Source organism: Hoplias malabaricus, chromosome X2 (genome assembly GCF_029633855.1).
Source record: "Hoplias malabaricus isolate fHopMal1 chromosome X2, fHopMal1.hap1, whole genome shotgun sequence".
In the NCBI taxonomy this organism is placed as follows: domain Eukaryota; kingdom Metazoa; phylum Chordata; class Actinopteri; order Characiformes; family Erythrinidae; genus Hoplias; species Hoplias malabaricus.
This window is the reverse complement of record NC_089819.1, coordinates 3,322,297-3,340,832: the sequence shown is the minus strand read 5'-3', so window position 1 is coordinate 3,340,832 and position 18,536 is coordinate 3,322,297. Positions and strand designations below refer to the sequence as shown.

The window sequence follows — 18,536 nt, the reverse complement described above, 5'->3', positions numbered from 1 at the left end:
TACCCGCTTGGTCAGTCGCCTACTCATTGTGAGTAAAAGGAGTGCAAGGCAAACATCAAGCTATATATATATGGGGTCTGTGTGAAGATGATACATTGATTAGTCTGAAAAGTGGTTCATGTGAGGGATAGGCACAAAAGCTTGGGAAAGAGATGGGTTAACATAACACACAGCTGTCTAGTCTGTGAATATATCATATATTGTTTCATCGGGAAGTTGGTTCATGTGGGAGGATCGGCACATAAGCATGGGAAAGAGATGTGTACCCGCAAAAGACTTGTGTGAGTGAGTGAGTTGGGGTGGTGTGTATGGGGATGTTTTTTGTCTGATAGATCAATATAATATGGAGCCTGCGAAGGGACATGTGTGTGGAGGGGGGGTATATCAGTATTTCTTGATACATTAGAGTTATCATTGTTTTTGTTTTTTTAGTACGTGTGGGAAATTAATTTTTTTTCCTTTACTTTATCTCGGGATCTCGAGATAATTTATTAATTCATTCATTATCTGTAACCGCTTTTTTCAGGGGCACGTCACAAATCCACCTACCAATGAGTGTTTTTGGATTGTTTGGAGAACACACCAAACTCCTCACAGACAGTCACCCGGAGCGGGACTCGAACCCACAACCTCCAGATCCCTGGAGCTGTGTGACTGTGACACCATCTGCAGCACCAGTTAGGTTATTAAAGACCCAGCTGCACGTTTATCAGACACTTTCTGGTAAAAGTTAGGGTTAGAATGATGAATGAAGTGGGATTCTAAAGAAAAAACATCAAACTGAACCCAAAATTAAGAAGTGAAGACATTACTGGAGGCTTAATTGAAGGCAGGCATGCTTCAAATATTGTTTCCTCCCACCGTCCAAAAACATTGGTAGGTGGATGGGCTACAAAAAATTGGCTACAATAAATGATGATATTATTGTGTTATTGGTTTTGTTTGATTATGACATTCATTATTACATGTAATCTAAGGTATACAGTATAAAGCAATTATTATTTAAGAATTATGCTTTAAAAAATACACTAAATGCAACTGCTGTAGTGTTAAATATGAAATAATTACACATTTAAGTGACAATTTATAACACTTTCAATTTAAATTAACTATGACATGTGTAACTATTTTACTCCGTGCAGTGTGATTAAAAAACAGTGTTAACTACATTTACACATTTTAGTGTCACATTTTTTCTTTTTTGAAATTTGAAACTATCCATAGACAGCAACAGAATGTTTCAAAAATGTAAATTAACACTTTTGCTTAATATGTAAAATATTCTAAACAGATGCCAGTACTCTGCAGGTTCACAAGCTTCAAATAATTTGTAGGAAAAACAGAAGCTTCCAGAATTGTGAACATAGGCAAGTGGTTCCAATTTTGAACGGTATATTACTTTAAAGCAGCCTCCCTTTTGTAACTGTGGCTTGGGTTTGAGGTTCAGGTTACTCTTGGAGGTGAAGGCAGGCCAATGATTCACAAATTAATGGGAAAAGATGTAATGCTAAACACTGCATCTGTTTACAGTGAAAGCCTGACAGAGAGCCCTCATTCGCCAGAGACGTACTCTGGCATTATTTGCTGCTACAAATATGTGGGTTTGTTCAGATTTAACTAGTAATTTCCAAAACACTTTAGAAAACACAAATACATTTGTTTTTGAAATGTTAGCGAGCTTTCCTCAGTCAAAGACAGACAATTCTGGTGCAGTATGAGAGAAGATTAACTGCCTGGCAGTGTCACACAGATGGCTGTTGATACACAGATTTGTGGCACTTGCAAAAATTTGAGACTGATTTTTTTTTCTATATTGTATAATGAATCAGCAATCAGTGAAACAGAGTGCACATTATCCACAGTGACTTTATCTGAGGACAGCCCAGCTACTGAAGTATGTATGGGTGGAATTAAACTGTTGCCAAGGTGACAGGACAGCTTGATTTTGTTCCAGAGAGAAAAATTGTTATATACATAACGTGTAAAGTAAAAGGAGCTGGCGTCTTAAAATGGAAATTGTTTTCTTGATAAACAGAACAGACTGGACCATCTTCAACTGATGTTCACCACAAACAACAGTGTTGCCGAGCTGGGTGGGTGACGTCTAACACAGGATTTCTCTGAGAGAGAGGTGCCACCTCAACTTTTCAAACTACTGCTAAACCCCCGCCCAAAGAAAGGAAAGTTTAGCACACTTGGAGGAGAGCATTAATGAGGTAATGCAGGGTGACCATCCTACTCAGAGAGAGCAAGGCCAATTATTCCCTCTTGGCCTTTTGAGCTTGTGATCTATTAGTAGATGGACACTACATTCTTCACACTTCAGCTGAAACTCATCCCAGCAAATTGCTTCAAACTTTTGACATAACCAGTGGCAAACCGTGACTAATATAATTAGGCATTTTTGGCAATAAATATATATAAAAAAACATCTGTCTAAAGACAGAAAAAAAACATTTTATGATAATACTAATTTCTGTTTGTGCTCTTAACAGTTTGTTAACACTAACAGGTTCCAATGATGATTGAAACAATTTAATTCACCTTTAAAGTAACACTAGGTAAGATTTTTTTCTTCTCTTTGGGCACACCCGGGTGTAATTAACTTTTCTATAACTGTACTGAGGGAAGGGAGAAGAAAAGGAGGTGGTTTCCTACAGTGCAGTTTCTGCAGTGCTGAGCCCAGAGTAGCAAAGACAAATCTCTGTTCTCATTACTACAGGTCGGTGCAGCATTACAATGATTTTGAAGCTGTAATTTTAAGGTCAAAACATTACATAGTGTTCCTTTAGTAATGTGACTATGTAAAGTTTATGACATGTTAGCCACTTTGGAGAAGCATTGAAAGCTGGGAAAATGCACAACAATTTTCCGTTTCTCTAAATAAACATTGCCCTTGTTGTTGACGTCCACACTTAACCCAGCAAACTAAGCCTTTCTGAAGATGTTGGTGCTTCGGTACAGAAATATTTTAAGCTTTAGTTGGGCAAGTGTGTTAGATTAGCATCGGAAGGCGGTTTCAGAAGAAGTGTCAATTTGAATACTGCTTTTGAAGTGAAGCATTACCACTGATCTGAGACCTGAAAGAAACTTGGGGTTTAATTACTGTAACTGCACAGCTGGTGTGTGAATAGCTGTTTCTCCACTGTTCAGAGAGCAGTGAGAGACGAGGACAACCAGTGTCTCTAATAACAGTAATTACAGCAGCACGAGAGTATAAAGTGCTTGTGCTGAGAAAGGCAGTGTAATTAACCACAAGCTTTCATTTAGTCTCTCTTACGGTACGACTGCCTAAATCAGCTCAACGGTGCTGCTTCACCACTGAGAGTGAACACGGCACAGAGAGTGGGGAATGAACTACAGAAATAGTGTATAGCAGAACACAGGACTCATAAAGAGCAACTTTTTTGTTCATTCATTCATTCATTATCTGTAACCGCTTATCCAATTCAGGGTCGCGGTTAGTCCAGAGCCTACCTGGAATAATTGGGCGCAAGGCGGGAATACACCCTGGAGGGGGCGCCAGTCCTTCACAGGGCAACACACACTCACACCTACGGACACTTTTGAGTCGCCAATCCACCTGTAACGTGTGTTTTTGGACTGTGGGAGGAAACCGGAGCACCCGGAGGAAACCCGCGCGGACACGGGGAGAACACACCAACTCCTCACAGACAGTCACCAGGTCCCTGGAGCTGTGTGACTGCGACACTACCTGCTGCGCCACCGTGCCGCCCCAACTTTTTTGTTGTTTGTCAAAAAAAAGTAGACGCATATATATATATATATATATATATATATATATATACATACATATATATACACACATATACACATATATATATATATATATATATATATATATATACAGTAAAACGGCAGCTGTGGTTGCCAAAATTTCACTGTAAAATATATGGTCAATATATATATGACATTACAGTACTGCACATTTATTTAATACTTTCGGCAATACCTTCTTTTAAGGGCTGAATGTAGGCTGCTTATTAGCAGTGTGGCTATATCACACTGTCACAGTCTTCATTCTCACATTCTGATTTGTTAATTTTAGGGCAAAACAATGTTGACAAAACAATATTTGACAAAAATAGTATCTAGGTGCCACCCTCCAGCACTTCACCACAAGCTGATGGTGAACTTTCCTGACCAACACACATCTTGTCACACATTAACACTAAACATGCACAGAAACACAAATACACACACAATTACACAAAATAATCCCCACAACATAAGCCTCAAAGACAGAGAAAAACTAAGAAGCTCTGAAAATCAAAGAAAATATGGAACTACAAGGCATGCGGGGGAGTTCCCCCATGAGTCTCAGCTCCTCCCAGTACTTGGACACTTGTACCGCCCCTAATCATTTGTGCGTTTAATTGTGAAATCATTTACTTTTTAAAGTAAATAGATGTAAAAAATAGTGTTTTGGCTGATAAGTATTCACGGTATTTCACTGTTACAGAAGACAATGTTTTCAAACATTTTAGAGTTTACTGTCATGGTTTTACAGTTTTTTTTACCATATAATTTACAGACATTTTTTACAGTGTGACTTTTCATACCATGTTCACTTGAAAAACTTTGAAAATATTTTAATAAAAAAGCTTTCTCTCTGCGTTTTGGCCTCCCGTTTGCACGAAATCTATGTTTTAGATCACTGAAAACTGAGGTTTTTGAAAACGCCATCGTTAGTGTTTTTGTGTGGATGAGGAAAACAGGTTTTTGGAAACACTGAGGTCATACAGTGTGCCTGTCTCAGGCTGAAATTTAAATAGCTCCTCACTCCCTATATACTGAATTATCTTTAAAATATCTTTGAAATCTCTTTAAACCACAATCTATACATGCAGACAACACTACATTTCAGATTCTCACATATGAATAAATATGATGTTGTATTAGAGATATATAATGCACTATTAAGATCTAGATTCAGTAATATCCTGACTTGCGTAGTGCACCACAACGGGAGTCATAATAGAGGCCTTGGAACAGTACAAACACAAGTTTTGTAAAAGCATACGTTTTATTCAAACATAAGTCCAAATTCCCCAAAATCGCTCTCCAGATGCCAATAGACGCCACTGACCCCTGCTCGACCGGGCAACATTCAGGCCCTGAGACACAGCACAGCAGGAAGCATTAACATGAGTGAGATTTACATTCCTCATTATGTCATGAAGCAGGCTTTCATTGCGTCAGTTCTAATGCCAAAGATGCTCCTTCCACTAACATGCAGGATACACTCTTCCCTTAGTTGTCTGGGGTAGCTCATAAATTAACTCACAGTAAAATTCACAGTAACTACCAGCAAACCGTAAGGTCAAACATTTGTGGACACATTCTCATTCAATATTTCATCTAAAATGAAGGGCATTAATTGATTGTTTGTACAACTTTGCTTCAGTATAACGTTCTACTCTTCTGGGAAAGTCTATACTAGATATTCTACAGAAGACTGCAGTAAGGATATGATGGTATTCCGCCTTAAGTTTGTTAGTGAAGTCAGGGACTGACGTTGGACCATTAATACTGGATCACAAACTCCACTGTAACTCATCTCAAAAGCTATGTATGGGACTTCACCATTCACAGCTCAGTGGTGGTGGGTTTATGACCCTTTAGCCAACACCTGGCATTGAGCATCTGCCCCACAGCATCCCTTTTCATGCATTCTATGGGAGTTAAACAAGCTATATAAAAAGAGATTAATTTAAACATGTAGAAATATAGTGTAACCTGCAAGGTATATGTAACCTCATCATTCTGAAATGAATTCAGTGACGTGCCATTATGTAACAACAGCAACCAACCGTGAAGGTTTAAATTAATCATGGGAAGCAGCATGGTTTCTTAGCGGATCCGGATCTCAGGAATTACAGTGCCACAAGAGCACATCCATGCAAACACCAACCTCACCCTGGAGGTCCTTTAAATGTCTTGTTATGATTGGAACTGACTGTATATAACTGCTTTGTGAACAAAAACATCTGTCATATATATGTGTGTGTGATATTTATATAATATATAAAAAAAGTAATTTTGAGGCTACAAAAATAAATAATAAAAATCTTAGTATATTTTAAATAGGAAATCCATCCATTATCTCCACACTTCTGCATAAATAAGTGGTTCTGAATAAAGTTATCCAGAGTAGTTTGATAGAATAGTAGTGAAATAAAACAAGTTAACAATTAAACAAATGAATACAATCAACATCTGGAAACAAACTTTTCTTCACACACGACACGACATCACAACATATCTACTTTTAACAAGAAAAAAGTTGTATTTTTTAAAGGTACTTATTTAGGTTTTTGCATTTATTTGAATTAAATGTACATAATTTTACACAAACACCCTGCTTATTGACAAGAAAAAGCGATCAAAATAATTAAAACCTTACGTGCCTAAGACTTCCGCACAGTAATGTATTTCAATAATGAGATCCTACCATTGTTCTTTATGAAAAAGCCATAATAGTCAAAAATTTAAGTGAAAATGGATCATTACTACGAGTCATTATTATGAGGTGCTAATTCAAAGTATGGAGCTGCTTAGTCGTTGCGAGATGTTAATGAGATGAAGCCATTATCATGAGAAATTAAGTCATAGTCATGAGAAGTTGATGTATAGTACCCTAAGACTTTATCAATTGTCAATATTATGAGGGAGCAAGTGCTAAATATAAGGGAATGAGTCATTATTATGAGATTTTAGGTCCTTATATGAGATGCCAAGTCATAGGTATGAAATGTTAAGTCAGTTATAAGATGTTAAGTCATTATGGTACGATGCCCTTACTGTGAGGTGTTAAATAAGTATACATTTTGAGATAGTAAATGTGAAACGGGCTCCGTAGCCTTTAGAAAGGGAACACTGTGGTGTTTACACAACAACGACAACACGGCGAAAGACCTTCCTCGCGCCCACGGGAAACAAAACACGCACCGCCTCGCGTGATTTCGCTCAAAGCAGTTGTTTTTCGGAATATAATGTTCCGTGTAGGGCGTTAGAAGCGCTCATTTAGTGTCCGTGTTTACAGAAGAGCACGATGGGCGACGAGGGCGCCTCGGTAAAACGGCCCAGTTTGTGTAGAAACCTGTGAAACCAAACGTATGCGGACACTCACGGCAGCTGCCTCAACTGGAACAGATCATCGTCCATAATGGCGCCGTTGGTCTCCGCGCTCACCTCTTTCTTTCATCGCCGTTACATTGTCCACGGAGAGCTGTGATTTTCAGCACCATGGATAACACACAGCCATTACACTCACTAAGGTGGACTTTCGTTTCCCACCCGTATTCCGGGCAAGCCCCACCTACCACGCACGGATTGGCGGTGGGTTCTTGCGATTCTGAAAAAGAACTGTGAAGGATATGGACCCATCTCACTAGAATAAGGAACCTACGGAGCCCCTAAGGTGACATGGTGGGTTTATTTAGCAAGTCGTGGCCACTATATAGTATTTTGAGGCCACAAAATAATATATTGTGGCCACGAAGTTAATGCACACCCTGACAAACCGTGTACAAATTAGATTCTCCTCCGTATCTCTCTCCTGGAGAAAGTTCTCAGTGTTAAATTGAATTGGGATGGTTGTTGATACTGACAGTGTGGCACAAACAACCCCACCTAAAATATTTTTCATCAGCTGCCATTGGAGGAAGAAAATGGTCCCTTTTTACTACTAATTTTACCGGACTATCTGGTGCAATTTCACAGAGAACAGAAGGGAGTCCCTATTCCCTTGAATGGAGACACTAACACAGAATTTACAGAGAATATAAAAGGTCCCTAATCACTAGAGAGCTGTACATTTCTAAAACAACACAATTCCTCTTATACACAAATCTGGATCATTATTAATGGCAATGGAAATGTGTCTTAATCACTGTTCTCTACAATCAGAAATCTAGATCACTTTACAGAGAACTATTTTAAAGAGCTGATCCAGTCTTGCTACACTCTACATATGGAAATCAGGATCATTCAACAGAGCACTATTACAGGGAAAACAGATGTGTACATTCTGTAAGCGAAGAATAACTACCTAATTGGGATGCTTTACACACAAATCTACTGAGCATCATTTATGAGGAATATGGTTGGAGGTTTAATAAGAATATGACATGGGCAGGACTTAGGCTGAATACAGGTGGAGAAGGGCGGGGCTTGTAAGAAGACAGCTGTACAGAGGCGGGGTTTCGGTAGAATATGGGTGGAGCGGGGCTTGTTTGAATTTTGTCACTAGTGAGGTGATGTTCAGTCATGATGCAGACACAAGAGCAGATCAGCTTCACTAATCCAGCTAAACATGAGCCGGGGAGTAAACAAAAAGCAACAAACACTAATGAGCTGCAGAGTTAACAGTGAAAAATAAGTGTCATTATTTTAATCATTTTGAATGCAAGTTTAATTGCAAATCTTACTACAATTCGTGGTATATATAAACATTTCTTTAAATCAGAACTTTATTGGAAATGACAGCACTTAATACTTGTACTTTTAAAACTGTATTATTGCAATTTTATTTTGAAATATTCAGTGTATAAACTTCTAAATATACATTTGTGAAGGACTGATTTTGTCTTAAAAATAAAAAATCTCTCAAATATTTACATTATTAAGAAAACATTATTTTCCTAATAAATGTTTTTGTTTTGTGTAACAGTCACCATGAATATGGAGAGTTTGTGCTCTTAATTCTGGAGTCATCAGTGCTATATGAAATGGGGAATGGCAAATGGTGACAAAGAACGTCCCTGGCTTTGGCCGTAACTGATGTGTATATTATAGGCATTGGTTTCCTTCTGCAGTCAGATTTCTACTGTCAGGTTTTTTAATCCTGGTTAGAGCTGAGGAAGAAAATCACCTTTGCTTCAATCCCTTCAGACTGAGCATGCAACTAAATTAGCTTACACCTTCCATCCTCTCAATCACAACAAAGTACCCTCTTACTGTACACACACAGATCTGTCACGCAAACATGAGGAAGAATTCTAACTGAATTTTTATTTATTTAATTTTAAAAGCAGTTAGTCTCATCCGTTTACTAAATGTAGGCATTTCAGATCATTTCAATTGCTCAGGAAACAGAAATATATATATTTTAGTAGAAAAATCACTATAAAAATACTGTTACAATCAACAGAGGTTTTGGGTATGTTTTAAAGAAATACTGCCTTAGAATTTTATCTGCATTTCACCGGTTCACCACGTGGCCAAACCTCTGAGGAGAACAGTTGATTCAACATTTCTTCTGAAATGAAAGGTATCAGCTTAAACATGCCTATGTGGATTTGATGGCCTTCAGCCACAAGAATGTAATTTGGGTATGGTACTGATGTAGATATCCATTTCTAGACTGATTGAGATTAAAATTGCACAACAGTGGTGTAGTGGTGCTGATCCCATTTACAAAAACATTTGCGACACTGACAAAAGAACAATCATCAAATCAATTTAACACTATGTTTAAGTGAAAATAGTACAAAGGCAATGCAACACGTTCCAGAAAAATTGAGATGGGCATGTTTACCAGCATGTGGCATCAGCTCCTTTTCAACAACACGCTGTAAGCATTTGGGAACAGGTCCTAGCACCTGGACTAAGGAGCCATTTTGTTTTAATCCATGGAGAATATGATTTGGCCTTATCTTACTGAAATAAATAAGCCATTCCTCCAAAAAAAGACATCTGGATGATAGTGGGTTGCTCCAAAGCCTGAATATATTATTCAGCATTAATGATGATTTCACAGATGTGCAAGTCACCCATGCCATGTGCACTACCGTACCCTCATACTACCACAGATGCTGGCTTTTTTACTATGCGCTTATAACAAGTCGGATAGTCCCTCTCCTCTTTAGCTTGGGAAAGGCAACATCCGTGATTTCCAGAGTGGGGAACCTAAGACTCTCTGACGCTTGTTTTAAACCCAATCATGTCACTAACATTATTTTTGGTAGCATCACACAACTTTACCTGTATATTGTTTTTTCCGTTTTAACTTCACTGCACTGTTTTCATTTACATTTTATTCAGAATTCCTTTTCTGGAAATGGGGTTGTTCTATTTAGTGGGATGGAGGCCACTATATCATGACCATGATGAAGGAAGCCCAGTAGTAGGACTGCCCGGCATATTTGATTGGTTTGTAAATGGCCAGCACTCTCTCCCTTGCTCTGGCCTTATAGGACAGGTCAAACATCTCTATAAGCTAATTAGGATTGACAGGCGCCGCTGCTGAAGGAACTGAACAAATTCACATCAAGAATAGTTTTTTTTCCCACATATTTTATTATTTCAGAAAAACATAGCATAATAAAAAGAAACAAAATAACAACAAAAACATTTTGAACATTATGTTTCTGTAGTATAAAAGCTGGCATGTAACACCCAATTATCTTCCAATAAGTGACGGATTTAGCTACTTATCTTTTTAATTGTAGAAATTTAAAGTTTGTAACATTACTTTTAAATTGACACAAATATTATTCAATAAAAATACACAATTACTGTAATTGTTATGAAGAAATCTTGTCTTTTTTTAAACTCTTTTTGATGTCATATATATCTAAACTGATCATGAGAATAATGCCATTTTTATAAATAGTAAGCTGGCATCTGTGAATACACACAAACTTAGGAGTGTGCAAAATTAAAACGTATCATTTCTATAATTTAAATGTAAATACTTTTTAAAACACAAAAACATCACATTATTTAAGACTGATAACTAATTGTGTAATATAATAGTCATGTCATGTGCAGAGAAATAACTTTAAGGCCAAAATTTGTTATGTTCTTCAAAACCTTTATTTAATTATCTTATCTAAAAGTGCAAATACATAGGTTTTTCTCAACCCCTGGATTCCATTGTTTTTGTCAAGAAGTCCTGAAACGGGGAAGAAAGAGAATAATTTATGAGTCAAAAAGACATGTAGACTAAGTTCACTAACAAAAGTACTATGTGGACTTGATTATTTGTAGAAATGGAGGAAGAGACAAGCATTTTGTCTACACAAGCCGACAAAATAAAAGGTATTCTGTCATATACTTAAGGTGTTATGTATGGAGCTGTGATTAAAATGTAGTTTCTTTAATTTTTCAGATGTTGTTTATACAATTACATTGCAGTGTTTTCATTACAATTACATTTAATATTTGTAATATTTGCCAACTGCCTAAAAGCCATAGCTAAGAGGATAAAAATTATGGTAATGATTCATACCCTTCTAAATACAAAAAGCCAGCCTCTGTATAAATGTATATTATTTCACTTCATAAAAACACAAAAGAAAGAATTCATTTTTTTTATTACCTTGATGGGGTCAGAACAAGGAGTATTTGCTGAAGTTTGTGTTGCTACTTTTAGCCCTTTACATCTTAGATATTCCTGAGCAAGACCAACAGCTTCCTCCTCCCTATTAGGGGCAAAAGGAAAAAAAAAACACAAGGACTAGAGCATATACCTCACAAGTGTAAAAGGCTATCCCTTTCCAAAATGAAAAATGATGACGACTAATATGAACAGAATTTCTAGCCCAGGGCTGCCCAATGGAGGCCTGTTCCTGGAGATCTACCACCCTGTACACAATCAGGCAGACTTCCTGAAAAATGGCTATGGCGTGTATAGAGGTCCTGCTGTAATTAAACACTACTGACCTGTTGTGATTTACAAGGTACTTCACCAGTTCATTCACTTGTTCAGAATGACCCTTTAAGACAAAGTGCTTTGTGAGGGCCTGAAAATGTTCAGTCTTCTTCAAGTCCTGGTAGCGACCGGTTTGAAAAAGGAAAGAGAGCACCGTGCCCTTGATCTAAAGTTCAGAAACATTACAAAAAAGTGTCTGAGTTTATTACATTTAAAACACAGAAATAATATTGGTGAAATATGAAGAACTAGCTAATGTCAATAATAACAAAATTTTAAACCTGGGATGGGACACCAGCAAGCTCTCCAGTGTTCATGTTCTCTTCCAGTTGATCCAAAATAACCACAGGGTTACAGGAAGAAAGGAAACTCTAATGTAAGGGTGGGAAATAAATAAATAAATAGATTTGGAATAGACACAGTGACAGATTAAACACTAGGGATGGGTGGTATCCACATTTTTCATACCGTCATACAGTCTCAAAACATTAGCGCGGTATACGCCCACCCATGGTCCAAAAAACACACATTAGCAGTTAGATTGGCGACTGAAACATGTCCGTAGGTGTGAGTGAATGTGTCAGTGTGTGTCGCCCTGTGAAGGACTAGCGCCCCCCTCCAGAGTGTGTCCCTGCCTTGTGCCCAGTGATTTTGGGTAGACTCCAGACCCACCGCGATGCTGAACTGGATAAGTGCTTATAGACAATGAATGAATGAATTAATAATCAAATAAACATGTAATTTGACCAGGAGTGCTTAAAGCCTTAAGAGGGGGGAGAAATGGGGGGTGTGTGTCAAATACTACCTTTGTTTTATTCAACTGCACATAATTCCATTTCATTAGTTTAATTACATCGTTGTCACTTCACCTATTTGACTTACATTTTAGTGTTTCTTTTTTTTTTTGTCTTAATGTAGGATACACAGATCTTCCCCTGATCACAGATGTATTGGACTGGCCAGGACATGTCTGGTTTCTGAACATTACTGACAGTATATTATGCAGAATCAGAAACACCACACTGCTGCAACTAGAAACTAGGGCTGGCCCTGAATATTCAGAAATTAATTTGTTTATGTATTCTGTTTTTAATTTTGAGATTCAGATATTAATTCTTAGGATAAATGTGGCAATTTATAAAGGTAATGCACCACTCCACTCATATTTTGGGCTTTGTACATGAAATTAGACAGCGAACCCTGGTTAACTGGTGTATAATCTGTGACTTTAGTGGTGGGATTAGCAAGTGAGTCTAACAAGGAGCTTCAGAAAATGCAGATTTTCTGAATTAACCCAAACACAACCCACGCTCACCCCTAGAGATCTGGTTCGGAAGTGGAATTCCTTGGCTCAAAAAATAAGCTGCACTTTGCCCAAATTCTACATGAAATCTCAAATATTGTTTTCACAGCTAATAAATTTACCTGGATTTGCTGCTCCCTCTTTCTGGAACAGGGGATAAATAAGAGGGTCCCGAGAGAATAGGCCATCAGGTTGAACTGAGCAAAACGCTTGGCAATGCCAATCAGATCCAAACTCAAAAGAAAAGGGCATCTGACCACAACATACAGAGTCATTAGAGTTCAACAGTGAACTCAGTATTATGATTCTTACATATCATTGCTTTTAACCATTTAGTGGTTAATATCAATAATAAACTAGGTTTAAAGCTATGTAACTAAGTACACTTACTTTAGTAAGAGTACAAATGTCTTATAGAAAGTGGCTTGTTGATGGGGGCTCAATGGAAGCGAAGCTGTAAAAGAAAGAGTAACAGTGTTCAGAATAATACACACAACCCAGTGTTCTACCTTACACAAACTTTTGACCTAAATATAAATGCTATGTTCACAGAAAGCACAATTACCTGTCATAAATGGAGCAAGGATCACACTGCGCCAGGTTCTGGACAAGCTTGGGATCTGTAAAATGTGACAAAATACTGACACTGTTCAAAGTAAATATATTTTTTGAAAGTTGCACTTACAAATTACAAAAACGATATCTGGTAATTTGATGACCAGCGCAGGTGCAAACATCTAACCAGTGTTAAGCCTTGTTTTTACAAGGTATCTGTTGCACATTCTTTTGGTTTACTGGTCTTCAGTAACGTTCTGTATTTCTGTGAATTAATCAGTGAATGAGAAGATCAAGCCTGAATCTGCCATTCTGATACCTCCATGTTCCCAGTAGCTCTTGTAATCAGGATGAAGCTGCTCAGGTTAAAAGCAAAAGGTGTTTTCAATCTGCTTTTAGAGGCTGTGCATATAAAACATGTACATAAAGGTGTGCAAAATGGCCAGAAAACTCAGACCTCTCTGTTTTCAGAATTAATAAATTACACCAATATATTGCTATATTGGTGCCGGCATATAGTTGGGAAAATGCTGAGTTATGCTTGTGTTTGCGCTTAGACAGGGTCACAGACAGCAAATTTGCTAGTATATTTTTAAGACGATATACGTACCACAATATATAGCTCTACCAGTGCCACAGGCACAGTTTTTTTACCCAACAAATGACCAAATAGGAAAAACTGCATATGTGGCTTAAGAAATTAGTACATTAACAATGTTTTCCACTGGAGTGAAAAGAGCTCTAAACTTTGTACAGAAGGTAGTGAGTTTCAAAATATGAAAGAAAAAAAAAATCTATGCTAAACAATAAACTTATCTTAATCTCATATGACCACGTGTGTGATAAAAGCAAGCAGAAGGCCGTTCAATACCTCTAAAAGACTGGGCACTGCTTGGAGATTTTCCAGAATTTTCTGCAGGTAGTTTATCTACACAAAAACAAAAGATCACATTTTTAATGCTACCTTTGTAGAGTGCACACTGATTTCATAAAGACATTCGCAAATGACAATATTCTCAGCTAAGATTAGAAAAAATATACCATATTAAACACCAGAAGCTTCTGCAGGATTCCACTCCATAAATGTGGATCAAACACCTCATACTCCAAACAAAGGTCTGCCACTAGACGCACAGCCTGCACAGAAATTAAGAGATGCCCTGTTCAAACTTGTGCATATGGTTCAGGAAGTGTTATTATAGCTCATTATAAAAAGAAAAAGTATACAAATGCTCCAGATATTGTACATAAGTGACAGTGCTTATAAATTCTTTGGGACAATCACCCAATAATTACTGACAGTTTACACACAATTTGTGAAGAGGGCCTACAGTTTACTGATGAATTTCCTTAGAATTTTCAAGCTAATGAACAAAGTAGCAAATCTATTGTAGCCAATTTTATCTTCTGGCAACAGTACGCTGATATTTTGACAGAATATTTTGCTTGCTCTATTTAACTTAACAAGTAAAATTATCCTCAAAATTGTGACTTAGGATGTCAAAGCAATTAATTATTACAAATTCATAAATATTCTATTATTTCCAGATTGTTTATTGAGAAAAAAGTTGCGTTGTGTTGCACCATGATCCTGGAGGAAAATGGTCTCGATCCACAGTTTACTTGAATATGGTTGAAAAATAATTTACCTGAAAGGAACTTTTAAATTGATATTTAATCAGTCAAAAATGCAAATGAACAGTGACTGCCTTTTTGATTTAATTTAGTTAAAGGGTTTTTGCATTTTCATCATAAAATGCAACAGCTGTACTTTTTATGTCAAAAGAGCGTATGCATTGGGGAAAACGTCTGTAAATTGCCATAAATATCATCAAAGTTAGAGAAACCCTAAACCTAATATGTACCAACTGGTTGACAAAACCAGCTGTTTGTACCTGAGGTTCATTGCTGTGATTCTTCCATAAGCCCTTAATCATGCCTTCTTTAGGGCTGCTGAGAAACATCTCCAGGTTATAAGGAATGTTAAGAGCCTCCAGTTGGGAGAGATACACATAGCACTTCAGGTAGTACCTATGAGAAATTAAGCTTTCGGTAAGACCTCTAAATAGAAATTAAAAATAATAAATAAAACATTTAAGCACAATTTACATCTTAACATAAATAAGATGGCTTTCTGGGAAAAATGTTTTAAGCAATAACAAACCTCCACAGAAATTAAGGAACTAAATTCCATAAAGGAGCATTTAGATGGGAATTTGCTTTATGAACTTAACTTACAAGAATATTTAATTGTAAAGCCATTTTATAAAATATTGCACTGCTTATATAATACAGAATTACTTTAGAATTAAGAATAATTAAGACATTCAAATGTGTTATTTTAATGTAAATCTAAATTCAAGAATGCTTGTGTATTTAAAATCTACCATTCAATTTGCCATGGTTTAAAAAAAAATAAAAAATACATTGCACTTCCACATATCAGGAAAAATCTCTAGAAGCCTTTCTTATTACTAGACACAAACAGGTACCATACACTCTCAGAAAAAAAGGTAAGGTAGCGGTACATTATTGGTCACTAAAGGTACAAACAGTGCAAATGTACCTTTAAAAAGGTACCGCAGTGTTGTTACAGTCCAGTTGGGTTCCCTAAAGGTTCATTACGCTTCTCCAGGAGGAGAGGGGGATATTTGTAATGTTTGGGGATATTTCATTATAGAACTAGGTAAAAATAATATAAGTCCTGGAGATGAAATGGGACGTATGAAGTCCCAACTTTAAAATCTACAGCAAATGATACCACCACAGTGACATTTTTTTCTGACAGTGTATAACCGGTGGGATCTTGAAAGTAAATTTAGTCGTTTTTATTGGTCTGTTGGCACATACTTCACTTTATTGCTGGGTGTGTGAGACAGAGCCTCCAGTGTTGCTGAGTCTGCAATGTGAATGAGACAGAACAGGGCACGACTGCGATGCTCAAAAGTCAATCTGAGACCTGATCCACCCAACGGCTGCAAAGTAAACACAAATGATGGAAAAAGCTAAAATAAATGATACTAGAATTAATTAGGTGCGTGAGGCTAAAATTACAGCATTATTTCTTACCCATGTCTCTGCACTTAAGATGGGACTGAGTAAACGGGCACTCATATCCATAGGGTGCATCTGCAGTAAGTACACCACTCTTTAAAATAAAAAAAAGTAAAAGTAATAATTGAACAATAGAAATAGACTTTCTTTTTAATTTTGGGAAAATATATTTGTATACTAGACAAAATTGTACCTCATGAGATCAGGGTCATCAGTTATATCAATAACCTGCTCATGGTACTGCATGTCCTAAAGTGATATAAAGACATATTATAATAAGAACAAGAACAGCAGCTACAGTCTTATTTCACCATTGAAAGTCAGCTGTGCTGACTTTGGACTTGATATAACACAGTGGACCAACAGCAGCAGATGACATGGTTCCCCAAACCATCACTGATTGTGGAAACGTCACACTAGACTCAAGCAGCAGTCCACTACTTGTGAATCTCCCCCAAATATTTGAACGGCCTTTTCTTTACAATCCTTTCAAGGCTGCGGTTATCCATGTTGCTTGTGCACCAGTTTCTAAAACAGTTAATTTGCTTGGATACAGCAGGAGGGTGTCAATGACTGCCTTCTGGACATCTGTCAAGTCAGCAGTCTCCCCCATGATTGTGTAGCCTACTGAAGCAGACTAAGGGACCATTTTAAAGGCTTAGGAAACATTTTGCAGGCGTTTTGTGTCAATGATTCTAATTTTCTGAGATAATGATTTTCATTGGTTGTAAACAATAATCATCAACATTAAAAGAAATAAACTCTTGAAAAAAAGTAACTTTTTGATGACATTCTAATTTATTGAGATGCACCTGTATAATCATCAGCACACAAATAGTTTAGGGTGTTGTACGGGTAATTATTTATGTAACCCACCTTGCCATTTGCCTGCTCAGTTTTGCAAATCCACTTCTCCAAAAGAATGTTCCGAATCTTCAGGAGGTCGACTCCATTGATGGATGCAATCTCTTTAGCCACAGTGTGAATATCTGCCCAAAAATATTTACATCCTTCAAGCAACTTGAAACATCTTGATTAAAAGTCATTTACTTTTATACTGTGTGATCTGTAAAAGCTAGATGGCTTGCCTGATTAAGTTCTAATTCTAAATTTTCTGTGCTCTCTCCCATTAATTATATATAGCAGAAGATTTAGAGCTCTCAAATGTAAGCTACAGTAAGCCAATATAGGCATTCCCTTTGTGTCTCTGGCAATCAAATGTCTTAATGGCAGAACTGTGGTTGAACAGAAGGTAGCTCTGTGGGTTGTGCAATATTTCTGCAGCAGATGGTATTCTTCTGCTACATTCTTCTGGAGGGGCATGTCACAGAAATATTGAACAATAGAGTGCTTATACATAAGTAATAAAAATGGTGACATCCCGACGATAAGGCCAATGGTTTAACCAATGTACAATATTTCTGTTCCATGGTTAAAATGTGATGTTTACTCTCACCAGGGTAGATGTGTCCAGCAGGGCTCTTCATGCGCTCCACCACTGAGCTGTGCTCAAACAGAGCAACAATGAGGCGACCGGGCAGACCGGTAAGTTTGAGGAACTCAGGGGAGTCCATCTGAAAACTTATAAGGGCATTTTCTGTGGCTGAGCGCTGGTACTGCAGCTGCAGCTTAGAGATCAACATTTCTCCCTTCATCTGTAACTCCACCTGAAAAAAACTGCATATTAATACTGTGGGCACAAAAATAATTTCAGCTGAAACTCAATAGTGTTGTGTTATGAACTGTAAAGTTTGGTAAAGCATATCAAACTTTATATTGCAGATCAGATATGTGGAAAAACCCCTTTAAGTATTTATGTTAAAAATCTAAAAACATTACAGCAGTTTTTTTGAGTGGCACCATAAGCAACAGTTTTCTGCCAAATTCAAACATAAATACTGCAGAAATACCATTTCAACCTACTTTTAAATATATGTTATGTTT

At 37.2% G+C, this 18,536-nt stretch overlaps 2 protein-coding genes across 3 annotated transcripts in view; both read right to left on the bottom strand.

The window, feature by feature from the left end:
* The window catches only part of LOC136677448 (synaptic vesicle 2-related protein-like), a 28,587-nt gene extending 21,298 nt beyond the window's left edge, over window positions 1-7,289 (bottom strand). The window contains exon 1 of one of the 2 annotated variants that reach the window (XM_066654974.1): window positions 7,154-7,289. In XM_066654974.1, the coding sequence (XP_066511071.1) occupies window positions 7,154-7,188 (35 nt within the window). In that variant the 5' untranslated portion in view covers window positions 7,189-7,289. The remainder of the gene's footprint in view (window positions 1-7,153) is intronic. The other variant, XM_066654973.1, reaches the window with a different exon arrangement.
* Window positions 7,290-10,318: 3,029 nt separating this feature from the next.
* The window catches only part of LOC136677105 (kinetochore-associated protein 1-like), a 44,755-nt gene continuing 36,537 nt past the window's right edge, over window positions 10,319-18,536 (bottom strand). Inside the window, exons 47-61 of the mRNA XM_066654520.1 lie at window positions 18,049-18,259; window positions 17,469-17,581; window positions 16,786-16,841; window positions 16,608-16,686; window positions 16,389-16,513; window positions 15,434-15,569; window positions 14,580-14,675; window positions 14,410-14,466; window positions 13,549-13,603; window positions 13,374-13,437; window positions 13,106-13,235; window positions 11,962-12,051; window positions 11,692-11,846; window positions 11,348-11,450; window positions 10,319-10,921 (exon numbers count right to left, since the gene is read on the bottom strand). Coding sequence (XP_066510617.1) covers window positions 10,886-10,921; window positions 11,348-11,450; window positions 11,692-11,846; window positions 11,962-12,051; window positions 13,106-13,235; window positions 13,374-13,437; window positions 13,549-13,603; window positions 14,410-14,466; window positions 14,580-14,675; window positions 15,434-15,569; window positions 16,389-16,513; window positions 16,608-16,686; window positions 16,786-16,841; window positions 17,469-17,581; window positions 18,049-18,259 — 1,506 coding nt within the window. The 3' untranslated portion in view covers window positions 10,319-10,885. The remainder of the gene's footprint in view (window positions 10,922-11,347; window positions 11,451-11,691; window positions 11,847-11,961; window positions 12,052-13,105; window positions 13,236-13,373; window positions 13,438-13,548; window positions 13,604-14,409; window positions 14,467-14,579; window positions 14,676-15,433; window positions 15,570-16,388; window positions 16,514-16,607; window positions 16,687-16,785; window positions 16,842-17,468; window positions 17,582-18,048; window positions 18,260-18,536) is intronic.